Source organism: Rutilus rutilus, assembly GCF_951802725.1.
Source record: "Rutilus rutilus genome assembly, chromosome: 17".
Classification (NCBI taxonomy): Eukaryota; Metazoa; Chordata; class Actinopteri; order Cypriniformes; family Leuciscidae; genus Rutilus; species Rutilus rutilus.
This window is the reverse complement of record NC_140230.1, coordinates 33,814,351-33,841,808: the sequence shown is the minus strand read 5'-3', so window position 1 is coordinate 33,841,808 and position 27,458 is coordinate 33,814,351. Positions and strand designations below refer to the sequence as shown.

The 27,458-nt window shown below is 35.9% G+C and overlaps 1 protein-coding gene across 1 annotated transcript in view; it reads left to right on the top strand.

Moving 5' to 3' along the window:
* The window catches only part of myom3 (myomesin 3), a 65,767-nt gene that overhangs the window by 31,630 nt on the left and 6,679 nt on the right, over positions 1–27,458 (top strand). Inside the window, exons 15-29 of the mRNA XM_084385664.1 lie at positions 1,309–1,492; positions 3,313–3,487; positions 4,755–4,876; positions 7,336–7,523; positions 14,165–14,291; positions 16,117–16,298; positions 17,375–17,489; positions 17,574–17,730; positions 19,011–19,117; positions 19,479–19,523; positions 21,305–21,444; positions 21,538–21,682; positions 23,959–24,018; positions 26,908–26,975; positions 27,059–27,166. Of these exons, the coding sequence (XP_084241790.1) occupies positions 1,309–1,492; positions 3,313–3,487; positions 4,755–4,876; positions 7,336–7,523; positions 14,165–14,291; positions 16,117–16,298; positions 17,375–17,489; positions 17,574–17,730; positions 19,011–19,117; positions 19,479–19,523; positions 21,305–21,444; positions 21,538–21,682; positions 23,959–24,018; positions 26,908–26,975; positions 27,059–27,166 (1,923 nt within the window). The remainder of the gene's footprint in view (positions 1–1,308; positions 1,493–3,312; positions 3,488–4,754; positions 4,877–7,335; positions 7,524–14,164; positions 14,292–16,116; positions 16,299–17,374; positions 17,490–17,573; positions 17,731–19,010; positions 19,118–19,478; positions 19,524–21,304; positions 21,445–21,537; positions 21,683–23,958; positions 24,019–26,907; positions 26,976–27,058; positions 27,167–27,458) is intronic.

The following is a 27,458-nucleotide window of genomic DNA, read 5'->3' as shown; positions in this document are numbered from 1 at the left end:
CCGTGGCGTATATCTGTGTTTGTGCAAATCCAGTAACTCCAGCATATATTACATTATCTTTGTAGAAAGTTCATGTTGCAGAGCAGATTAAATGACCCAACAGGCGTTTTTTAAGTTTAGCTTCTCAGTTTCACATGTTCAAGGCCTTCAGCACTATAAAAAGGTCAGGATCCTTCTGGCTTTTTGAGGGCAGTTTTAAAGTTTCACTTCATCTCTTCATGACTCACAGTGTAAAAGTGCTCGCAGTAATCCGTTCTCAGAGCCGAGGAGGCAGAATCGTCCAATATAAGACACAAGAAAGAGCTCCAGCCGCCTGCCGACTCTGTAATGAGCAGGAGAAAGCGCACACTGCCACAGGACATGGACTTTATTGGACTTTTTATAAGAAGCACCATAATAAAAATGTCTAGTTCATCGGGACCGTCTGAAATTGTGGGGGCAGAAATACATATAAATGAAAAAGATTTAAATGTCCATTTACCACTGTGCATGTTTTATTAAGAGAATATTGCAATAGTTCATCATCATGGAGACTTCCTACTTAATGCAATTGTAATTTATAGTTAAAAAATGTAATTATATATATACTGTATATATATATACACACACAAACACAGAACAGAAATTAGTTTGATTCCCAGGGAAAACAAATACTTGCTAAATGCTTCCCTTGAATGCACTGTCGCTTTGGATAAATTATAAATCATAATAAATAAATGTATAGTAAAAGTAAAGATGCATCGTTTTATTAAAGAGAATATTGCACTTTATTTTCACAGATACTTCCTACTTTTATGCAAGTGTAATTTAGAGTAAAATATTGTCACATGTCAGTGTATGTTTGGACTTGAAGTTTGTGTTTTGATTGGTTCCTGTTTTCCTTTGTTCTTTTCCCGCCACTCCTTCGTTTCTATGGTTACTGTCGTTTAGTTCAGTTGTATCACCTGTGTTCCGTTAATTAGTGTCATCTGTGTTTGTATTTAAGTTCCATCTGTTCAGTCAGTCTTTGTCCGATCTCCGTTATATGTAGTGTGTTGCTACTTGTTCTGCTGTTTTGAATTCCTATTAAACCTTTGTTTTGGATATATATATATATCCTCATCTCCGTCTGCCTTCCTGCAACCACCCGTAACAGATATATATATGTATATGTATGTATATAAAATATACAGAATAGAAATAAGAAAGAAATAGGTTTGATTCCCAGGGAAAACACACATTTGCAAACTCTTTGAATTTACTGTCACTTTGGATAAATGATAAATCATAAGGTAAAGGTAAATATGCATTGACTGTTGGTTATTTCAGTCCATCACAGGGAAGGAGAGCTGGCACCTGGCTAGTATGGATATGACGGTGCTGTCGACTAGATTTGCTGCATTTGACCAGCAGAAAGGGAAGTCGTACTCTTACCGTGTTCGTTCTGTCAACAAGTACGGGATCAGCGAGCCGTCTCTTCCCAGCGGACCCGTCTCACTGGGACAACCACTAGGTGACCATTTTCTTGAAGGAATCGTGCACATAAAAACACAAATTAGTCATCATTTACTCACACTCATGTCATTCCATTTGATGTTCTTTATTGCAACATTAAAGGAGAGTCATAAGCAATCTCACTGATGCAGAATGAAACAGTCCAAAGGATAGAAAACAATGAGAAGCATGTCTAAAAATAGATTTAAATGGACTATATCCTTGTAAAAAAAAGCATACTTAAGAGTACTTGTTACGGAAATAATATAGGCTACTTTAAAAGAATGTACATTTTTCAAACACACAACTGCATGTTATTTACAATTAAATTAAAATGTATTATAGTTTAAATGTATAATAAATGCAGTTATTTAAACTTGAGAGTGCTTTTTTAACCCACTTAAGCATGATTTAAGTACATCTTTATTTGTAATTTCACAATTACTTCTATTGTCTTGGAAATATGGTTAAAGTGTACTACTGAATGTACTGACAACAGTTTATGGTAATATAAAATGTACGTTAGTGTCATTTCTATTAGAACTTGTATGCCATGCTTTTAAATATAATAATAATAATAATAGTGCTGTCAAATTGATTAATTGCGATTAATCGCATCTAGCATAAAAGTTTGTGTGTATATACGTGTGTGTACATACGTGTGTGTATATACATGTGTGTGTGTGTGTGTGTATACATGCAGAAATGATTCGTTGAATTTAATCTATTTTTTTATGGTAAGTGGTTGCACACAATTGATTTTAGCTACATTTAAACAAATGCATTAAGTTGAACTAAAATGTATTAAGTTCAACTTAATGCATTTGTTTAAATGTAGCTAAAATCAATTGTGTGCAACCACTTACCATACATTTTTTTTATTAAATTCAACGAATAATTTTTTTCAGTGTATATATTATATACATTTACAAACATAGATGTGATTAATTGTAATAGACAACACATCAAGATGTGTATTTCTTTAAAGCATGACAAAATAAGGTTTACTTTGTACTTTTGGTTTGACATTATTACAAAGAGCGCTTTTTAAAACATACTCATGAAAGTGTACTCTCTTTAAGTGACTTTTACACTTTTATTTCATTATTATTATATTATCTGCAAGTACAGTTTTTAAGATTTGAAGTGCACATTCAATACAATTAAAAGGACAGTTCACCCACAGATGAAAAGCATTCACTCACCCTCAAGTTCTCGATCTCACGACGATTCGAACAAATTTTTCGAGGTGGCTAATTTGTACGAATTCATACGACCTCACTTGTACAAATTTGTTAGATTTTTGCTAAATTGTACATATTTTACGAGTTGCCCAATCCGTATGAATTCATACGAATGACCTAAACCTAACCGTCACTCGGGTTTAGACAAATCGTACGAATGAGGCCGTACGAATTTGTACGAATCAGTCACATTTTACTCACTCGTACGAATTCTTACGAATTGGTCGTGAGATTGCGTTGGTTGTTCCAAACCTGTATGAGTTGCTTTAATCTGCTGAACACAAAAGAAGATATTTTAAAGAATGTCAGTAATCAAACAGTTGTTGGACCCCATTGACTTCCATAGTGTTTTTTTTTTTTCATACTATGGAAGTCAATGGGACCCATCAGCTCTTTGATTACTCATATTATGTACATTTATTCTTTTGTGTTCAGCAGACGAAAGAAACAGGTTTGGAACAGCTTGAGGGTGAGTAAATGATGACAGAATATTCATTTTCGGATGAACTATCTCTTTAAGCACACTTCTTTTTCACAAGGGTTGTGTATGTAAACTTGTACAGCTCAGTGTGGATTTTGTTCTAATGTGTTTTAGGAGTTCCTGCCCCACCAAACGGCGTCCTGCCCAATCGAGACACTAACAGCTCAGTCCTACTGCAGTGGAAGGAGCCTAAAATAACAGAGGGCATTGTGGGATACTACCTGTACTGCAGTGAGGTTGGAAGTGGAGAGTGGCAGACCATCAACAATAAGCCCATCACCAAAACCAGGTCTCTTCTTGCGGTATCTTGTTTAAGAGGCAATTATGATTACAGACTCCAATATTTTTTACTAAAAACCAGGGCTGCACGATATTGAAGAAAATTGCGATATGCGATAACTCTTTAAATAATGCGATATTCGATATGCGATACGATAATGCTTAAAGTGTGTAAAAGAAACTTAAATATTCTTTAAAATATATTTAAAATGATGTGTTTCACATTCTTTTTGTGACAAGAAAACATCCCTAAACTTCTGAAAGTGAACATCAGTGTTTTACTGAAACATAAGAAGTGTTATTTTAACATCAGTAGCCGCGTTTCCATTACCCTTCAAATTGCGCAAATTGAAGTTGCGAATTGAAAATACGGCCAATGGAAACACGTAAATTTCGCAAAAACTCCCATTTATCGCAAAAAAGTTTTTACGCTCGCATGAGGTGGTTTTTCAGGCAATTCGAAAAATAAATATTTTGCAAAACTACAATGGAAACAGTTTTTGCGCATTTAAAGGTCACCTGACGTAGATGACGTGGTGTGTTTGGACAGAATACGAGACCGAGCTCTTTATTAAACTCATATAAGGCAAAAGATTTACAGGAATAATGGATTCTAACCTCAAATAAATGCCACAATCAAGACCTCGAAGCAGATCTGAGGGAGAAACACCCAGAAACACCTCATATGTGCCGCTCACAAGTATAAGGGTCGTTCCTTACCATTAATGCTTGGAAAACACACATACATCTCCTTCGATTAATAATAATGGCCAGTGCGGTGGCTGGGATATAGTACATAAACCTACCAACATCCCTTACCATGGTTTTTGGAATGATTTTACTGATAACAAGCGCAAAAAAAAATTGTTTTAGTCGCATAACATCGGCTAATGGAAACGCCGTCATTTCGCAATAGTGCCGACATTTAGAAAAATTCGCAAAAGTTTTGCGCAAATCTGTAATGGAAACGCGCCTAGTGTAAACCACAGGGTTTAGGGTTCCAGGTTATCCTACATTAGGGTTATTTAACAACAGAAACTGAATAATCAAATGTAAAAATAAAACACTGCTTAGTTTTCACTGTATGAATTAAATACTGATTCTTTTTTAAAGCTACAAAAGTTATTCAGCCGAGAGCAGTGAGTGATTTTCTCTTTGTCTTTTGTTCATGACCCCAGTTATTGCAAGCCGTTGCGATATGCATATCGCGATAGATACACTTGCGATATTTCGATATATTGTGAATATTATACTAAAACCTGTTTTTCTTCGCTCAGGTTTACAGTTCACGGCCTGAAGACCAATAAAGAGTATGTATTCAGGGTGAAGTCTGTGGGACTGGCGGGAAACAGCATCTACTCGGACGAGTCTCCTGCCATTCGAGTCAAATCAGCGATAAGTAAGTCTGAGCGGGCCAGCGAGCCAGTCGAGACCATGCAGTCAGACGGCTTTAAATAGGACGCCGTCCCGTCTAAAGTGCCGCCGGCTGTCTGCTTGAGCTCTAGAAAACTGTTTATGGTCTCAGTGTGAATTTCTAATTCTCTGAATGAGCTTCCTGCATGAAGAGAGACATCCGGTGAAGTCTTTTGACTTGGGTTAGTGAGCAAACAGCCAGAACATCAGCCATATAGCAATGTGCAAATCATTTCTCATAAGGCATTAGCAACCCTCATATTCATGCCCCAGAAACCAACAGCACTCTAACATTGTGTTTAGGAAATGTAAAAGTGTTTTTTACTGTAGTTTTCTGCTTCAGACAGAATACATATGTTATGTATTACTACATTATGTATTACTATAGAATACATAATTAAAGTACATATGCCCTTTCAAGCTTCATTACTTGGTTAAAAGACACGCGCAGACACGATGCTCTTGTGCCTCACAGTCCTGACCAAAGACAAGCTTGTTACTCAAGAGATGTTGAAGTAGAGTCATTCTGTGTCTGGCTCAATCCTGACAGTATCAGGCTTTTGTCTGACGCTTCAGCGTTTCTCTTTGTAATAACGTCTGATTCTGAGTGGCACTCCTGCACTGATGTGTGTTGAGATCAGGACAGATGCTCCGTCTGTTATCATCGAACACCAGAGACGCCTCAGCCACACGCACTGCTGATCAAACCTGGCTTTTTTTATATAGATGATCACGTTATCCTTACAGAAAACGCAAGTGCTTTCATTAATTATTAGGTTGACCACAAGTTCCCATCATTCTCTGAAATTCCATTAGAATTAGCAGGAGATGATAATTTCATTGAAATGAGAGCGATTGTATTAACATATCATATATCTTTAATTAAAGCCTGGTGTGTTTCAGCCCTCTTTTGCAAGCACCTCTCTTCAGTTTCCTTACATTTTGACTTGAATCAAATGCAAATGACATGAAATAAACTAGAATTGAAGCTCCTGAAGGAAGTCGCCTTGCATGCACTTCAGCAAAAAAAAAAAAGTTTTAGGCAAGTTTAGTTTTTTTGTCAGTGTTTCTGTGTAAATGAAATGCCGCATTGGAGTCGTTATGCCGAATCTGCAATGTTTGAATGGAGTCTGCATTTATGTTTAGTGGTCTGGACTGAATTCATTGTAGTGGTTTAATGCTTAGAAGTTTTAGATGTTTAAAAGCGGGGTGTTTTAGGAACATTAACACTGTGTTGTCGCAAAAACACTTTAGTAATAAATACAGTGTAGTTTGTATGCTTGCATTTATATGTGAATTTTGAGTTAAAGACTTGCAGACACATTTCATTGATTATATTTTAACACAAAATAATTACAACATTAAAACTTCAAATCATTATTCCACATATAATATGCTTGTCATAAGCGATCTGATTTACCTTGGGCGGTAATTAATATTACACACCTAATTTGCATAAGGTTTATTATCTTAGACTAAAACTATTAAAACATTTTTTATTAATTAAAATAAAGCTGAAATGAAATAAAATATACATTTTTAGATGAAAAAAAGAAAGAAAATAAAATGAGAAGAAATACTTTGAAATAAGTTTAAGTTGAAGCACTAAAATTACTAACTGGAAATAAATAAATGCTAAAACTGAACTAAAAAATAATAATAATTTAACCTAAATATTAATGTTTAAAAAAGATGAACATAATTAATTTTTTATTTTAGTTTACTTACTATAATAATAATAATAAAAAAGATCAGAAGTAAACAAATAAAAAATAAACAAAAATAGTCAAAATAAACTAATAAGAATAACAAAAGCACATTACAAAATTACTAAAAGTTAAACTAAAATTAAAAGCATTTACTGGAATTCCTGAAAAGACAATGAGGATGCTTACAATTACAACTAAGAAACTAATTACAAACAAAAAGAAGAAAAAAAATACAAATTAAACAAACAGTGTTTTAAGTTTTTCAGGAAGGTGCTCTAACGGTGGTATTCAGATAAGTAATAGCTTACAACAAAACAATTAATAATCAAATGTAAAATAACACTGCGTAGTCTTACTGTACACATCAAATATAGATTAATCCTTATTAAAGCTACTTCAGTTATTCAGTGAAGATCAGTGAGTGATTTTCCTTTGTCATTTGTTGTTTGATTATCATGAATTTTTACTCATCTGAAACCAGGACACATTTTTGCATGTGAAATTATTAGCGCATTATCAGGACACCGGGACACACCTCATGAAACCGGGACATTTATTCATCCTATAAATAATTTAGGTTTTTTCAGTTGCAAAACACTGAGTGAATCAAATAATCACTTCTTTGGTTCATTAACAATTAATAGCAAACATGGTGTGGTTCACTTAAGCAGTAATTCTACTCAAAATGCAGCTCCAGCTCTGTGACCTCTGACCCTCCCTTCCCACATCACTGCAGGTGTGCCATCCTGTCCATCAGCCATCACTGTACTGAACTGCACCGGAGGAGAGATGCTGATTGGCTGGAGAGCCCCGGCCAATCACGGAGGAGACCCTGTGCGCGGCTACTACCTGGACCAGAGGCACAAATCCCAGAGCACCTGGCGGGAGGTCAACGCCAAGCCCATTAAAGAGAGACTATACGAGGTAGGGCTGCTCAATTATGGCAAAAAATCATAATCGTGATTCTTTTTGGTCGAAATTTAAATCACAATTATTTGACGCGATTATTGCGATATGATCAAAGTCTTATTTCACGATATGAGTCATTTTAAAAGTCAGTGAAAATTCACAATTATCGATACTTCAGCAAAAAACTAATACTAGTTAACTAATGTAAGAAAAAGGTCCTAAAATAATTACATGAGACAAGTAAAAAGTCAGCAATTAGAACTAAGAGACTAATTACAAGCAAAAAGAAGAAAAAAACAAACAAATTAAATAAACAGTGTTTTACGTTTTTCAGGAAGGTGCTCTAACGGTGGTATTCAGATGAGTAATAGCTTACAATAAAACAATTAATAATCAAATGTAAAATAACACTGCGTAGTCTTACTGTACACATCAAATATAGATTAATCCTTATTAAAGCTACTTCAGTTATTCAGTGAAGATCAGTGAGTGATTTTCCTTTGTCATTTGTTGTTTGATTATCATGAATGACACAGACAGCTTCAGGTTTATTAGGCTGCTGTCACTTTAAGAGCTGATGCACGGATCCAATATACGGTTACACACTTTTATGTACGTTTACTTAAGACAAAACCCACTGTTTACACGTGAATACTCTCCAAAAAGGCATTGACATTTTTGTGTGCCTATTTTCTTATCCGAGTGCGCGCACAGAAAGCCGCCTGGGGAACAGTGTCTCTTTTGTGGCTTAATGCTCTTTTAATAACACTGTTTAATATCAAACATGTCGCATTTTAGCAACATTAGGCTACATTTAACAACACTCGCTTATTTGGCTGATTTGGATGTTAAGTTTGGGATTTTAGGGAGAAACAAAAGGCTGTGAAGGAAAGGAAAGTGCTCTGGATGGAGTGTGGCAGCGGCACAATAATCATTTTGCCTCAGTTATCTTGTTTTCATAATCGTTAGCGTCAGGGCTTGACATTAACTCACCTTTTTTTGCTCTCCAGCCACTATGGCTAGAGGTTTTCCAAAGTTAGGGCGTTTTCACACCTGAAAGTCCGCACCAAGGTCTGAACCAAAGTTCATGTTTTTATACATTGTATACATTCGGTAAGTTTTGGTTTGGTTTCACATTGCAATTATGTGAGCGCATTATTCACTTTACATGACATACTTGCGTCCTGTCGTCATCATCCATGTGGGCTGCATCTTGACATTGATTGGTTTGTAAACGGACGTGCGTCTGACGTCAGCGTGTTGTCAATTCGGCGGGTAACTTTGACAAGAATGAATGAACAGACGCATATCGTTGCCACTATTCTGTTATTATGGCATTACTCCCTCCAGCACCAACTATACTCAAGGCTAGTGCAAATTCGCCAAATGAACGTCCTCGTTGTGCGAACATTTTACCGTCGCCGGCAGGAAAGGAGGAGAAGACTGCAAGCAATCCTGCGGGAACCACCGGAACTTCCTGTAACTGGTCTGAAAGTCCGAACCATACAGAAAATGCGTTCACACTAGAAACGAACCAAACCTTTGTTCAGTTTGATCCTGACCGAGATTACCTCGTTTCGTTGGACCAAATTTGGTCTGTTTGGTCCGGACCGTGGTCCGGGGGAGGGTTCACACCTGGAATTTTGATTCGGATCAAACTGAAAAGTCAGAAAATCCGGACCAAACAAGGTAGGGCCCTTAGACGCTCAAATTTTCACTGGCCACAATTTTGGCATCGATACCATGGGGAAAAACGGACATATAGATATTTTTAATAATATCATAATTTGGCAGCTGTCACTTTTAAGACCTGACGCACTGATCCATTATTCTGTTACACATGCGTTTTCTTTCTTAACCGTGACATGAAAATAACCGTTTACGTTCACTTAAAACATAACTGACTGTGTTTACATGAATACTCGCCAAGACCGGCATTTTGACAGTATTTTGTGTATTTGACCGTTTAAGCAGCGAAAAAGAAATCAATTTAGTGCTAAGAGGCGGATTTATGTGCCGCACTTTGGGTGTGAGGACAAAATCTGAGGGAATTATGTGCAATATGCGCAATCCCACGCCAAAATGCATGCCCTGTAATATCAACAATATTCATCTGGAGCAAATTAAACGAGTGAGTGAGTGGAGGCGGGTTTGTGTGTCACTCGCTGTCAGAGAGATGAGAGAGAGAGAGAAAGCGCAGCTGGTATCCTAATCTGTGGAAAATTAGTATTGGAAGCGTTTCGTTATGTATGGAAAAATCTATATTTTTGAAAACACTACATTGCACTTAGTTTATTATTTCAGATGCCTTTTTAAAAGAGAGAATACAATTGAAAAATTTATTTATTATATATAATTTTCAAGTTCAAAATTTCACTGATGCATTTGCTTACATGCTGCTTAAGCGACTAATGACGAGACCATTTTAAATCAGTCATAAATAATAATCGTTACTGCTCAAAATTTCATTACAGTCATGCAGGCACATGTACATCTGCCTTCGTCTATCTTGGTTCTCTTACTTTAAATGTGTCACTGAGCAACTACGGTGTCCATGGAGACTTAATTAAAAGTTAAAGCAATGTTTATTTTAGATTGTTTTCACTCTTTAATTAGGCCGTGTTGAAGTCTGAACATCACATTATAGCGGTTTGCTGGGAAAAAAAGAGTGATGATTAATTTGTGGAGTGTATGGACAGAGGCCACGGCCTTTATAGTTTTGAAGCAGGTCTCGTCATTAGTTGCTGCAGATGCATGTAAACAAACGCACCATTTAATTACTATACACTTACTGTATGTTGTGTCCTTTATGCCCGCATTCTGAGTTAATTATTGGTTGTTTAAAACAGGACTTTTAAGTGTGATAATGAACAAAACTGTCCACAAATACAGTGCAAATGGGTGTTCCCATCTTTGACAACATGTTCTTTTACATAAACTATTTTCTAACTGAGTTAGCGTGAATACTAGTTCGTTTTAAATAAATAAAGTGACTTTGGTCTGTCCCACATCAGAGGTCTTGACCTTGTCGACTGCATTCAACGTATAAAATCAAACTATACATGTCTAACCAAGCCTAATCAGTTGATATTCAGTTAATTGTTTAATTCATTAGATTGGCAAAAAGGTAATATCTAGTCAAAAACTCCCACATGATGCTAAGGTGTCGTGGACAGTGTTATTTTAGTGATTTTTAATACTATTTATCAAGTATGTAGTATTTATTAATATTTTGAATTAGTTTTATTTTGATATTTTCCATTTACATTTCTTATTTAATTTAAGTGTGTGTCGTCAATTTTGTTAATATTTCAATTTAGCTTTGTTTTATTCTTTATTTCAGTTTTAGCCTTATTGATCTTAGTACAACTTAGCTTTTTTTTTCAGTTAACAAACCATTTTTTAATAGTTTTCACATTGGATTTGGGCCATTGTATGCACTAATATGTCTGATCACTTAGTAAATAACAGCACACCCCTTAACAAGATGCATGATTTGAGGAATTATTCATATCTGAAGCACAAACTTAATGCAAAAATCACATCATTACACCTAAATCTGACTAAAAATAATAGTGTTGCTTGCCTAAGCAAACACCAGTAAAGAATCTACAGCAAGTATAGGTTTTAGTGCCTTTTAGGATGAAACAGAACATGTTTTTTTGAGTTGTAAGCACTTTTTCTGTATTAAAATTGAAACGGTTAAAATCCTTCATTCAAAATAGCCACTCATTTTGGTTTATTGTCCCCAATGCTATCTTTAAAAAAACTGGGGGGAATAAACTCTTTGCCATGTTGTGACTTTGAGTGTACCTCGTTACCAGTTCAACTTTCAGCCTTACATCAGCAAGTTCTGCTCTATTGGAAACTATTGTTCAAACATAACTTCACGCCTCACAACACTCCAGTTTGGAATAGTAGATGTATAAAGTTTGACAGAAAATCTGTATATTTTGAGGAATGGAAATCTAAAGGGATTTGAGCTATTGCCCATTTCTTGGATGATAATGGAAGTTTGTTACTGTATAGAGTTTTGTGAGAAATTCCAATTACAATGTAGCCTACTGTTAATATTTTTTAATAGAATGATTGAGCCATACCAATTCCTTTTACGATTAATGGTTAAAGAAGACATGTTGTACTCCAAAGGTTGTGATTTTTGTGATTTAAAAAAATGTACCAATAGAGTCATTCGAAATTTTATTTTACAGGCTTATTACCCAAACCCAATTAGACAGGATTTTTTATGTGCTTAAAGATTTTGAGATGGTTGAAATAAATAAAAAATAGGAAAAATCACACCTCCTAAAGCTAAGGAGGTGAACTTCATAATTTTAAACGAGATTTTTCCTAATGAATTTTTAAGATTGAAATTTAATTTTGATGTGAATAATTGTGTTTTTTGTGAAACAAATATTGAAAATTTAGAGCATGTTTTCTTTTGTTGTGATATGGTGCAACCCTTTTGGAGTGAGGTGCAGAACTGGTTAAGATCTAGGAGGGTTGAACTCCCATCCCTCACGGTGAAGTGATTTTGTTATTCATTTCTTATTATGTTTTGGAAAGTTTTTCATTCATAAATGCAGATAGATGCAACTTTAATCGGTGGATGAATGAGGTTAAACTCTTGTGCAAATCTTTAAAATTAGTTAAAAAAATAAGGAAGCCCTTAAATTGATTTTTCTTTTGAAGCATAATAAATAAATAAAAATAAATAAAAAATAAACGTTTTATGTATTTGTGAAAGGTGTCGTGAATGCACATCGCCCTCTGATGGACTGAAATGGCCACAACAACAGCTTTATGTCTCTTTCTATTAACATTTAACACATTTTTATTGGGGGGAGGGGGATAAGAAGGTTTGTTTTTTTTTTTTTGCTCAATTTGCTCACAGGAAGACTCAAAGTACATTATGTTAATTAGAAAACATTGATCTTTGAGTGTGCTCCGTGGTCGTAGCATGTGAATCCCATGTTAATGATTTCCACCTCTCATTGAGCAGTCAGGGAGACACACCACCTGTCCAGCCTAATTACACACCATCAGATACACACACCACCCTACACTCAAATCCCTTCCCCATTCCTGACGCCTGCCATCTAGTGGAGCTTCTGTGTCCCAGCAGGCAGTGGGTGGGTGGCCTGGTCTCCACGCTCAACAGATTTGAGCTCTCAGATAAGCCTCTGATTTGATAAGAGGATTCAGGCAACAGTTAATCACGAGTCTAAAAGGCTCTAGAAGGCCTGTGTTCCTAAATCCAATCCCAATTATGTGTGGCTAGGTGGCCACTCGTGGTGATCTTTGCTTCTCATCACAGAAACCCATGTTTATCGGATAAGTACCTCTGTGGCCTAATGGTCCTCCATATAGACATCAACTGGCGGATCAATTCACCGGAGATAAAGGCTTTTCTGGGCAGGCGTGTTATTGTTAACTGAAAGTAAAAGTAAAGCCATAAAGAAACATTTTTATTACCTGAAATAATATAAAAATAAAATATTTCATAAATTACTTTTTTTTTTCAGCTAGTTGCAAAGATGCCATTGCATTCCTCAATTTTATAATTCATGAAACAATTTTTTTAACTAATAAAAATGACAAAAATACAATAAAATTACTAAAACTTTAGCTAAAATTTTTGTTTTAATTATGAAAATTTTCACGTTTTCATATGAAATTCATATAAATTATGAAAACCTGAAAATGTAAAAATAAAAACGAATAAAATATATTAATCAACGCTAGAAAGTAAAGTTTGTTGGGACAAACTTTTATGTTGGCTTGACAAAGCCTTGTCTGAAATTTTGTTGAAAATCTTAACTTCATTTAGCATTTTGTTAGTACATTACTAGCATTAATTAGCATGTTGCTAGCATGAATTAGCATGTTACTAGCATGTCTTACCAATTGCTAACATGTTTCTAGCATGTTTTAACATTTTGCTGGCATGTTTTAACATTTTGCTAGTATTTTTAGCATGCTTTAGCAAGTTCATAGAATGATTTAACATTTTGAACACCGTATGAATTAGCATGTTGTTAATATGTTGTACCATTCTCTTAGCCTGTTTTAACACGTTACTAGCATGATTTAGCATGTTGCTTGAATGTTTTAACACTCCTAACATGAACTAGCATATGTTGCTAGCATTATTTGTTTTAGAGTGTTTAAACACATTGCTATAGCATGAGTGAGCATGTTGATACTGTTGAACACATTGATAATATAAATTAGCATGTTGTTAACATGATGTAACATTCTGTTAGTAGTATGTTGTAACATGTTGATAACACATTGATAACATGATTTACCATGTTGCTAACTTGTTTTAGCACATTGCCTGCATGACTTAGCATGTTGCTGACATTATTTAGCATGCTGCTAGCATGTTTTAGCACATTGTAGCATGAATTATATAATATAATTGTTATGCTGAGTCTGCTAGCATGTTTTAACACATTGTTAGCATGATTTAGTACAAAGATGCAAAGATTTTAAAGATGCTTTCAGCTACCAATAAAAGTGTCGTCCTCTCAGATGTTTTTGATTTTTTTTGTTTGTGCTTTGGGATTGTTTTCTCTTCTATTTTAGGTTTCTCTTTTAGGGTTCTTTCTGCGACATCCATTTTTTCTATTATTTGTCTGTTTTGTTTTTAGGTGACAGGCCTTGAGGAAGGGAATTTTTACCAGTTTCGTGCCTTCGCGGCCAACATCATTGGCCTGGGCGACCCTTCTGAACCCAGCGAACTGTTTCTGTGTGAGCGCTGGACAATGCCTGAGGCTGGTAAGATCATGCACAGTTACGAATGGGAATTATATAAGTTTTTTTTTTCTTTTTTTCATTCATATACGGATGCCATTAACAGTTCTAGTGGTTTCCGAATTTCCAATCCTGACTAATCTTTTGTGAACAAAATATATCTTACTCTTGGTATTAATGCTATTATGCACAAGTAAGCAGATGGTATTACACATTTTTGCACTGTCCTTGTTGTCTTCCATATTTATATGTTTCACTCTGTTTTATGTAATACTTTAGTTGATCTATAATTGTGTTACTCTCCTGTCGATCTGTTTCTCATGTCTGTTATTTGCTCTCTGGTTTCATGCTTTTCATAAGTGTCCATAAAGGTTCCTAATTTTGTTTTAGAGTCTCCAACAATAGGTTTACAAGCATCCAAGGTCAAAAAACACTTTAATTTTCTCATAATATACATTTCACATCACCTTATTTCTCAGAGAGTCTGAAAAAAAGTTCATTTGAAGATTCAGTCTCTCTAAACCCCTCCTTTCCTGAGATGCTCTGCTGTGATTGGTCGGACGGCCCAGTCTGCTCTGATTGGTCGACCACTTAAATCTGAATTTCAGCTCCGGATCTTTCTCAGCACTTGATACACAGTGATACATATAGTAACAAAGGCATAATTGTTTTCCATATCAATTCCAGTGTGAGTCCTAATCTTTTTGAAGTGCAGCAAAGTGGATTCACAGCACTGAAAACAGCATCTTCTCGACATGTCCAAAACACGAACCAAACTCTTCCAGTCTCAGCAACAACTACAGTGTTTGTGGGCGGGGCAAAGTAGACCTCGTTCACGGGCAGCCAATGAAGAGCACAGGCTGGCATTATGCAAATTAGTTACATTGTTTCATAGTATGTAACAGGAAAAGAGACTGGAATTATTGACAACTCGTTTATGCAGTTCAGAATCGATTCTTTCTTTTAGGAGTCAATAACTTTATTTGTCATGCATGTGATCTTTAAAACATTGTTTTTTACATTCACAAACAGCTTTATTACACACTGCATGAAAGGCAATATCTGAAAAAGCATAATGGGGCACTTTAAAGACTGTTGCAATTTTGATGAAGAAAGAATGGTTGGATATTTTGGAAACGTTTCTAATTTCATCAACGTAAACTGTGCAGTTCTTGCAAGGAATAAGGTTTTATTACCAATTTACATTTATTTCACATTTATATTTATTGCATACTAAGTTTTTATTTATTTATTGCACAATTTATTTGTTACACTTTTTAATCATAAGAAACAGTAAATGTGATTTGAGTTTCAATCTTGTTTTAGAAGCTTCTCTGAACTAAATCACATCTGGCACATGGCTTATTATAAATCTCTGTGTTTCAGGTCTTTATATTTCATAATGATTTCATTTTTATAGTGTGTTTCTCTAGAGTGCATCTCTCTGGCACAGTGATCCAGAATTCAACAATCTATAAAAGTAGTTTTTCTTCCATTGTACTGGTTCACTTGTTTGCCATTTTTGAGGGTTATTTCACTTACAGCACATTCATTTTACAAGAAAGAGTGGAGACGGCACACTGCATTTTTCCTTTTGTTTATCAGTTGTATGCCTTGGCATGTTGTGAGCTAGATGATTTATTTCTTTTGTTTTATTGTGTCTAATATGTTCAAGAGGATAAACACAGCTCATATAAAGTGGAGTGAATATAAGAGAAATGAATGCATGGAATCTAGAAGTGTGTAATTTCTTCAGTTTTCAAACAGGTTTCCTGAACACAATTAAAATGAGTTGCGAATGGACAGAGTCATGATGGAAAACTTGATGTTTTTCTTTAATTTCTCGCAGGTTGTCCATATGATCTGGAATTTCGAGAAGTGAGGTGCAACTCTCTGGTGCTGCTGTGGGCGGAGCCTCTGTACAAGGGCCAATCAGAGATCAGTGGGTATATAGTGGACATCAGTGAGGGGGCGGAGTCTGAGGATTGGACCCCTGTGGCAAGCGAGGCGGTGACAGAAACTCACTTAAAGGTCTGTTTAGTTTCTCTTTTTGCAGTACTTTGTCAAGGTTTGGGTAATATTCCAAATTTAAGAATTTGAACTGAATTGCTAAATCTAATTCTTAATTTCATATTCAAATTACATTTGTGCATCAGGAATAACAACTTAAGGCAAGACCCTACAGGTGAATAGGGTGAAAACAAACAAATAATAATTATAGATATCACTCCTTACATTTAATCATTAAAACAATTGTTTTTATTACAAGTTTTCTGAAATTGTTATGTTTAAAGATATTAAAGGTTTTTACAGAGGGGATTTTGGATCAGTGTTAATAAAAATTTGTCATAGTTTTATTTTGATTCGTTTTTTTTTTTATGGAAATTTTGGTTTAATTTTTAATCATTTTATGTCTTTTTGTAATTTTATTACTTTTTGTAAAAAATATTGCTAATTAGGTTTATTTTACTATTTTTTAAAATATTTGTAGTGCTTCAACTTAAACTTATTTCATCTTATTGCCAAAGCAACATTTCTCATTTTCATGTGGTTAAATTCTTGTAACTAATATTTATATTTTATTTTATTTGCAGCTTTATTTCAATTAACAGAAATGTGTTCCATAGTTTTAGTTTTAATTAATGATAATAACCCTGTATTGTTGGATATCTGTGTTTATCACTCCATAAATCATAAAATACTGTCAACAGCCAGAAAAATAAATAATAAATTCACCATATTTTTAGTAATAAAATAATATATAAATCATTGATATATGAAGAAATCCTTCTGTAAAACCCTTCAGAATATAAATAGGAATAAAACAGTAACGTTTGTTGTGTGTAAAGCTGCTCAAGTGGAGATTTCTGACAAACTCAATGCCTTTAAAGATTTGTATTATAACTTAACTCTACAGATGCAAATAGATAAAATGCAATAAACACTTTAAAGTGTATTTTAGATGTTTTCTTTCCACTAGTCTGAAAGAAAGCATGTTATGGAAGCAAAATAGCCCAAAATCTTAAAATTCACCAATGCAATTCAGAATCTAGTCCCAGAAAGCTTTGAAAGAGGAGTGACCTGTTTTCGGATGGTTTGTTGATCAGGTTTCAGGTCTGAAAGCAGGTCAGATGTACCGTCTCCGTGTGTCTGCTGTGAATGACGCTGGAGTCGGCATGTCTTCTGTGCCGTCTGAGCCAGTCAAAGCACAGACTAAAGCAGGTCAGATCCCTGGAAATCTGCATGATGAGTTCATTCTCATTTCACACTGAGTTGCATTTAACTCTATCCCACGTTTGCCACCAGGAACCAAAGAGATTGAGGTGGGAGTTGATAATGACGGCTTCATCTTCCTGAGCTTTGAAGCTGCTGATGTGGCTGATGGAGACGTCTTTAAGTGGAATAAGAACTACGGAAAAGCTATTGATGCCGGACGAGCTCGCTTGGAGAACAAAAACAACAGGTCTTATATGCCAATATGTCATAATATGAGCACAACAGTGACGCTTTTTTCAGTAGCTTTGGCTCTGGAAGTTTGTTTCTCATTTATTTTTGCCATAGGCAGTTTCAACAGTTTGTCAATTAAGAGTTCTAACCTGTGAATCAAACCAACCAACATATATATAAACTATGATTAAACACACAAAAAAACCTAATTTTAATTATTTTATGAGCAAATGATACTCATCCCATGAAGCATTGCACTGAATTAATCAAAAACTGATGCTACAATATTAAACTATTAACTTAGTATAAATATAAAACAGCAAATATTAAGATATGTAACATGTATATTAATTATCTTCATATATGTTGTTTTATTTATATATATATATATAAATCACAATATTACTGTTTTTACTGTATTTTTATCAAATAAATGCAGCCTTTGTGAGCATAAGAGACTGGAAGAGTGTGAGTGCGTGAGTGTGTGCGTGCGCGTGTGTGTGTGTGTGTGTGTGTGTGTGTGTGTGTGTGTGTGTGTGTGTGCTTGTACAACTATCTTTGTGAGGACAAGTTTGAGTTTTAGACCATTGGAGTGAGGACAAAGAGAGTAAAGTGAGGACATTTTGGCCGGTCCTCACTTTCTGAGAGCCTTTAAAGGCCTGTTTGAGGGTCTTGGTTTTAGGGATAAGGTTATAATGAGGTTAAGGGCCGGTTTGGGGTCAGGGGTCGGGTTAGGCACTTAGTTGTGATGGGTAAGGTTAGGGTAAGCGGCTAGAGATTGCATTGTCATTGTGTCAATGAATGTCCTCATAAAGATAGATGTACAAGAATATGTGTGTGTGTGTGTGTGTGTGTGTGTGTGTGTGTCTCAGTGTGTGTGTGTGTGTGTGTGTGTGTGTGTGCATGTGTGCGTGCGTGTGTGTAATACACCTTAAACATTCTTAATGGAATTGTCACTCAAAAAATAAGAATTGTCGACATTTACTCAACCTCGTGAGAGTTTCTTTCTTCTGAGGAAAAGAAAATCTGAATCTTTAAAAGAACATCCTGGTCATTCTTTACCATATAATGAAAGTAGATGTGGACCCAAACATTTTATAAAAAGTCCCATAAAGGTAGTTGTGCTGAATATTCCCAGTCTTCTTAAGCCATATGATGATTACTTCCAATCTTCTGTCACAGAAGAAATAAATTCATACAGTTTTGGGTTTGGGTAAATGATGGTGATGATTTGGTAAACTGTACCTTTAAATAGTCCATAAACCTGATTCAGATGTCGGTCATGTATGTCTCCAGGTCTGTTCTTACCTTCACGGACGCCTCAGAGCAGGATTTGGGCCTTTACACAGTGGAGCTGAGCAGAAACCCTGAGGTCTCCTCGAGCTTCACCTTCACTGCCCAGGGTAGATATTCATTTCTATCCCGGCATAATTCATTACCTGAACACGGTGGCATAAGACCTTGTGCATCTGTTCAGCATGAAAACTTGATGCATAACTCGTCTTTTCTTAGTGTGACCCCGGTATTTTATCATCATTCGGCCGGTGATTAATGTTTTGTCGAGCCCCTTTGCCCTAAACCATGTTGTACAAGATCTGTGCATTTTAACACTGTTTGTGTTAGATATCAAATGCATGACAAACATAATCTTTAAACTTGAAATCTCATTTGCAAAGATGTCTGATCATTCTGACAGCATCCGGTATCTTTGTCTTGATGGTGTGATTGAATTTGACTTTGCAATTGTGGCGTTTTCTCTCTCAGATCTGGAGCGCCTGACAGAACTCAGCTGGCATGTCAGAAACCCGTGTAAGTGAATCAAACACTTCAGAAACTGTGGAAATCTTCAGAGCATCTAAACAGTAAACACTAGCGTTCAGAGTTTAGGGTGTGCAAGATGTTTTAATGTTTTGGACGAAGTCTCTTCTGCTCATCAAGGCTTCGTCTATTTGATCAAAGATACCGTAAAATTGTCAAATATTATTACAATTTAAAAGAACTCTTTTCTGTTGTGATACGTTTTAAAGTGTAATGTATTCCTGTGATCAAAGCTGAATTTTCAGCATCATTACTCCAGTCTTCAGTGTCACATGATCCTTCAGAAATCATTCTGATATGATGATTTATTCAATTCAATTCAATTGACATTTATTTGTAAAGCGCTTTTCACAATACATAGTGTTTCAAAGCAGCTTTACAGAGTCATTTGTTATCAGAGGTGACTGTGTCCAAGTAATGTCCATATGCAGTTATTACAAGTTGTGATCGTAATGATTACTTATATAGACATTTTTATTATACTGTGTGTATATATATATATATATGGGTCAATGACGTGACGGGTCATTTTTTTGTCCAAAGGCCTTAATAATAATAAAAAAACAAATATATAACATCCAAAGTATGTAAGGTAGTACAACTTGATCTCTTTTACTGAATCCAAAAGGTTTTAATGATATTTTACTACATAGAAAGGTATTTTAAAGATTTTGAAGTGTCAAAAGGTCATTCGGTAAAACCGATATAGTAAATATTTAAATGGAATAATATTGTTTTTAATAACTAAAGGAACTACAATAATACAAATATAAAGCAGATAAGGCTCCTTTTTTTACATTTCCCTGTGCAATGTTTTACTTGAATATGTGTGAGTGTTTAGAGTAGTCCAATAAATGATTACATTTATGAGATCAGTGATAATTTTATTTAATATTTCTTCTGTGGTACACACTATATACTATCTCAACATCAATGTCAAATCAGTTTTTAACTTTCAAATCAGTGGTTAAACCGAATGACTTTTTTGGTGACAAATTTTTTCCATCTTGTAAAAAATGACAAAAAACAGTGTTAATTGATTGTACAAACCACACAATCTTATTGTTAACACCTAGGTAAACTAAAAAATGGTTTCAAATATAGTTATATCTCCATTCTATTTTTTTACACTTTTAAAAACCTTATTCGTCAATGACCCATATATATATATATATATATACACACTTACACTTTAAAACGTGTCATATATATATATATATAAACATATAGGCCCTGTTTACACCTGGTATTAAGATGCATTTTGGTCGATTGGATCATTTTGGACGATGTGAAATACAGGTGTAAACAGGTGTTTTTCGCCGTCTCAGCTTGTGTTCGTATGTAAATTGCGCAAGCTTATTTTGTCCATTAGATCGAAAGATCTAAAAAAATCCCATACATTTACCCGCTCATAGACCCTCCCCTCGAAGAAATCAGGACAGAAGTGGTTAAAGTGGACAAAAGAGACGGATTAAAACACCGGGTGTAAACGGGGGGAATGTGTCTCCATCTACTTGTGATCCGATCGACCAAAACGCATCTTAATACTGCAAACAAGGGCTTAGTTTGAGAGTGTAGGAAGACTCACAATGCTTCAGAAAGATCTATAGTGTATAGTGTTTAGAGATCTTTCCATATTAAAAGTGAATGGGTGTGATGGCTTTGTGTGAAATTGTGGATGAACGAACAAAAGACAGAGTGCTCATTTTTGCGTGAACTCTTGTTTTTAAATCTGTGTATGCATATAAAGCAATGTGTTCTTCCTCTGTCAGTGATCTCTCTGAGGTCTGAAGGCTGGCAGGTGGACGTGTCGGAGCAGGGAAGAGTCCGTCTGTGGCTCCGGACAGAAGGTCTCAGCAGTGCCGCGGTGCTTCGGCTCATCCTCAACGACACCGAAATCTCCAGCACACCAGTAACTGCTACAGGCTCACTAGATCTGGACCTTAACAGTCTTCTGCATGTCATTTTTAATGACATTATGTGTGTGTGTGTGTGTGTCCTGCAGGCCCGTAAGATTAACTTTGACAAGGCACAAGGTCTGCTGGAGATCCTGTTTGATCAAATCTCAAAAGAAGACGAGGGCTCGTACACCGCGCAGCTCAAAGACGGACGGGCCAAAAACCAGTTCACACTGGTGTTAGTGGATAAGAGTATAGCCGCTTTTCCACCGAAATTACCCGGAACAATTTGTCCCAGGAACTTTTTTCCCAGGAACCTTTTTTGCCCCAGACCGGTTGCTTTCTGCGTTTACACCGCGGTCTAAAGTACCGGGAAGGTAAACTGCGCGCAACTGCTCCTCCCAGGACAGTAATCAGTTTTGAGCGCCACATTTATAAGTATGGAGGAGATTCAAACTGTGCTGCAGTTATTGGTTTACTAACGAGGTAGGCTAATTAACATAACAAAATAGACGAGCACTGATACTAAAGCGTGTTCAGAAAGCTCGTGTGCGTATAAATTAGACAAGGTATGTTGTGAGATGACTGGGACGAACGCGCAAAAATTTCCTTTTGCGCAAATACTCTTAAAAAAAGCCTGAACCCCGTCTATCAATCATAAATAGTGACAGTCTTGTAAATAGTTGTTTGTTACCAACCTCAATGCGCTATTTCAATCCTGTTATAGTAAATTTGTAACATGGTTTGCCTTGCAATAGATGACAATGTGTAAACATAGGCTAATGACTTAATATTAAAAGCTGTGGCAGAAAAGAGACGAGCACTGATAAAGCGTGTTCAGAGCTCGTAATGCTAACGTTAGATATAAAATTGTATGTTATCAGCTATTGCGGACATTGGCCGTGAGATGGCTGTGACGAACGCGCAGAAAGTTTCCTCTTCCACAAATACCCAAATAATAAAGCCTGAAACTCGTCGCCAGTCCCCCAGTTTTTTTTATTAAATTCCATATTTGCAGACAGACAACTTTACTGCATGAAGCCACTTTTTAAAAGGGAGGTTAAAAATAAAGAAAATGCTGCGTGGAGTCATCCAACCAAAATGCGGCGTGAACACAACCAATCAGCTTGTGCAGCGCACAAGTCCCACCCCTGAAAGTTCCTGAACTTTGAAAAAGTACTACCTCGTGAGCAGGGACTATCGGAGGGGGAAATATTTACCCGGAACTTCATTTAGACCCTGGTTCCTGCGGTGTAAACACATCGAGTACCAGCCCAAAGTTCCTAGTTCCTGGGGAAAGTTCCTGCGGTGGAAACGCGGCTTATGTTTGCAATGTTACTTTATAACATTAAGCTACACGTTCCGCAGGGGAAAAGCTATTTGATTAAACAATTATAAAGCAGTGGAATTTTTTTTAAATCCCCAGAAATATGAAGCAGCACGAATGTTTTCAACACTGATAATAAAATCATCATATTAGAATGATTTCTGAAGGATCATGTGACACTGAAGACTGGAGTAATGATGCTGAAAATTCCTCTTTGATCACAGGAATAAATTACATTTTAAAATATATTCACATAGAAAAAAGTTATTTTCAATTGTAGTAATATTTCACAGTATTACTGTTTTTACTGTATTTTTGAAAAGTTTGAATATTAGCCTATGTATATTTATATATTCATTTTATATACACTTTTATTTTCAAAAGTTTAGAGTCTCTTCTGCTCACCAAAACTGCATTTATTTGATCAAAAATACAGTTAAGAGTAATACTGTGAAATATTAGATTTCAAAATAACTGTTTCATATTGTAACATATTATGCAAAGCTGAATTTTCAGCATCATTACTCCAGTCTTCAGTGTCACATGATCCTTCAGAAATCATTCTATGATGATTTGCTGCTCAAGAAAAATTTATTATTATTCCCAATGTTGAAAACAGTTGTGCTGATACATATTTTTGTGGAAACCGTGATACAGTTTTTTCAGAATTCTTTAATGAATAGAAAGTTCAAAAGAACAGCATTTGGTTAAAATATAAATGTTTTAAAACTTTGTTTTTTTACACTTCCACTTTTTTACAGTTTTAAGCATTAAAAATGGCCAGAATGTATTTATTTGGGGCTTTTCCACCACACAGATTTCCCTTTATTATAAATGTATAAAAAGCATCATCAATCAAGATCTAGTTTGCACTTTTTCCTAAATTTTTTTTACAATTTGTAATTTTGTACATTCCACAATTGAGAATAACCAAGTTTTTTTGAAAGCTTTTGTGATAAAATGTTATACCATGAACTGAAAGTAGATATCATGACCAAACCAGGTATTTTTCAGAATTTTACTTTTAAGAAAGGTACATTTCTTTTTTTTAATGAAGTTCATTGTCATTTTTCAGTTGATGCAACAAAACTCAAATTCAGAGTACATTTTTTTCTGATCTATCTGGCGACAGGCCGAAGGTCATAATGAATATTTCTCCAGATTTAACATTAATTCTTCTGTTTTATTGTTTGTTTGTCAGAGTTTCAGGACACACTGGCCAAATCTGAGGCCAACAGACGAAACTGGAAGAGAAAGTCGGGTGAGTTCGACAAAACCGATCTAGAGACCAATAACAGATGCACAGAGAAACCATGTCACATGATATACACAAATGTATGAACAAAGACAATACGAGAAGCTCTCGTGCAACGGATGAAGAGCTAAAGCACTATACAGTAACAAATGGCTGACTTTTACAATTTAATCTACATTGAACATGTATAATGTGGACATCAGAATTGAAGTTAAAATCATTTATGGTTAACACTTTACAGCAAGGTCTCATTTGTTAATGCATTAGCTAACGTAAAATAACAATAAGCAATATTTTTAAGCATTTATTAACCCTTGTGCATTGTTCAAATTCACTACCCTTTCGTTATGTTCGTGGCTGAAAACAGCCACTACTTTGAACTGCTGTAAAAATGTATCAGATAAATATTTTTTTCAAATTTTTTTTGCATAAATCTATTAATCAACCTCAGTCCTGCTCAAAACTACTAAATGTTTAAAAAAAAAATCAGGATTTTAACTCTTTAATTGCCAAATTCGTAAATGATGTCACTGATTTTGGAAAAAAAACACACAAAATGACTGATTTTCAATATAAAATGTGATTGTGGACTGGATTTTTTTTAACCTTTTATCACAGTCTTGGACATGTCAAAGATTAGAAACAACATTGGTTTTGATGCATTGTTTTACATGGAGTTATATGGAGTTTATATGGAGTATAATAGCATAATAAAGTGTGCGTGTGCGTGTGCGTGTGCGTGTGTGTGCGTGCGTGCGTGCGTGTGTGTGTGTGTGTGTGTGTGTGTGTGTGTGTGTGTGTGTGTGTGTGTGTGTGTGTGTGTGTGTGTGTGTGTGAGAAAATCAAAATATGCACCTCAGCTCTCAGAACTACATGGAGTAAACAAAAACAAAGTAAGTGTATTTATGCATCTGCTGCCTTTTGATGGTGAGAAATGCAGACTAAACTAAAACAAAGCAAGTGGATTTAAACACTTGCATGCAAGCCTGCTGGTCATTTGATGGTGAGAAGAGCAGCAAGCAACATGAGAAAGGGCTTGACTTGTAGTGAAGTTTTAGAGATGATTATGCAACCTGCCCCCTCCAGCGAGCTACAGGATGTATCGTCTTCTCCCTCTGACACCACAGACTTAGGAGAGTCAGATCCTGATTTGGATGTGGCACCCTCATCATCCTCTCTAGCTTCCACTGAAGGCTAGGAGGATTCGGAGGATCCTGGATCTGGGTGGATTGGGAGAAACGGCGAAGTGTGGTTTTCCACCAACGCGGAGACAACTCCCTTTCTTCAGCCTGCCAGAGGCGTGACTCCAGGGCCGACGCGCTATGCCTTCGCAAGGGTCCAGAACATGGATTCCGTGTTCAATCTGTTTTTTACGGAGGAGATGATTGACCTCATTGTCAGCATGACTTGCGTCAACACATACATGTTTGTACAGTCATACAAACATGTATGACTATGCCTTGTGATGGCATAGCGCGTCGGCCCTGGAGTCACGCCTCTGGCAGGCTGAAGAAAGGGAGTTGTCTCCACGTTGGTGGAAAACCACACTTCGCCGTTTCTCCCAATCCACCCAGATCCAGGATCCTCCGAATCCTCCTCGCCTTCAGTGGAAGCTAGAGAGGATGATGAGGGTGCCGATGAGGATCTGACTCTCCTGAGTCTGTGGTGGCAGCAGATGCATAAATACACTTACTTTGTTTTTGTTTACTCCATGTAGTTCTGAGAGCTGAGGTGCATATTTTGATTTTCTCAGACACATCAAGGTGAGTTCACACACACACACACACACACACACACACACACACACACACACACACACTTTATTATGCTAGTATACTCCATATAAACTCCATATAACTCCATGTAAAAGCCAGAGACTAAGCTTTTTTTTTGCACAGGCCTATCTAAAGGGTTAATGGTGCCATCTGGTTATCAACAGTAAAAATTACTAATTTTACCTCTTCCCAACAGGGAAAACCACCAACAATCAAAAATGCATGATTACATGGTGTCATGGCTTTGCAATCAAAAAATGTGGTTATAATGGAAGTCAATGGGGCAAAAACAGCCACGAACAGTAAATGAGGGAGAAAAAGTTCAAATCTGATGCTGCACAAAAACTAACAATGCATCAAAACCAATGTTGTTTCTAATCTTTGACATGTCCAAGACTGTGATAAAAGGTAAAAAAAAGATCCAGTCCACAATCACATTTTATATTGAAAATCAGTCATTTTGTGTGTTTTTTCCCCCCAAATCAGTGACATCATTTACGAATTTGGCAATTAAAGAGTTAAAATCCTGATTTTTTTAAAAACATTTAGTAGTTTTGAGCAGGACTGAGGTTGATTAATAGATTTATGCAAAAAAAATTGAAAAAAAATTTATCTGATACATTTTTACAGCAGTTCAAAGTAGTGGCTGTTTTCAGCCACGAACATAACGAAAGGGTAGTGAATTTGCCCACAGTGTACTGTTGAGTTTTTGAAAGTTTTCCCAAAATATGTGTCAAAATAAGATTTGTCACCAAAAATCATTCCATTTGCTGAAACACAGAGAAAGTTATGGCCAAATTAAGACTCAAAAATACCCCGTAGTGGATGAAAACATCCCCAACAGCACATAAGGGTTAAAGTAAGTTAGTTTGTTAGTAAAATGTTCATTGTTTGATCATGTAAGTTCACAGTGCATTAACTAATGTTAACAGATAAAACTGTTAAAAATGTCTTAGTAAATGTTAGTTAACATAAATCAAGGTTATTACATGCTTTAGAAGTATTTTTCATTGTTAGTTCATGTTAACTAATGGAAACTTGTTGTGTGTTACCATGTAGCGTAGTATACATTTTTTTTTACTATGCCAATCAAATGTTTCTCTCTGTTTTGTTTTCCAAGGTCCCCATTTCGAGGAGTTTTTGTCATGGACAGTAACCTCTGATTGTGAAATGATTATAAAGTGCAAGGTAATGATATTTATTCACTAATGATGACAATACATCGCCATTTAAACCACACGCCAACCCCTTGTGTCTGTGTTCGGCTGCAGGTCACTAACGTGAACAAAGACACGCGTCTGAAGTGGTTCAAGGATGGAGTGGAGCTTTCTCAGGCCGTGTACGAGCCCTCGGGTGTCGGCACCTTCACTGTCCCGCAGGTACCATCACATTCACCCTCCACTCCCTGTGCTGAAAATCAAGCTTTTAATGTGGTGTTTTTAATATGCTTTAAGACAAATCATGGTTAAATTCATAAGTCGACACCATTGCTGAGTATTTTCTCCTTAAAACTGCAGTGAACCAAAGACAGTCTCAAAAACACGCTTTGAAATCGCTGACGTCACAAACTACCTTGTAACCAATCAGATCAAAGTGTGATCGTCAAATAGTGGATCTCTGAGATGCTGTGAGTGAGTGGAGGCGGGGCTCATTTGCATGTTCATAGAACCG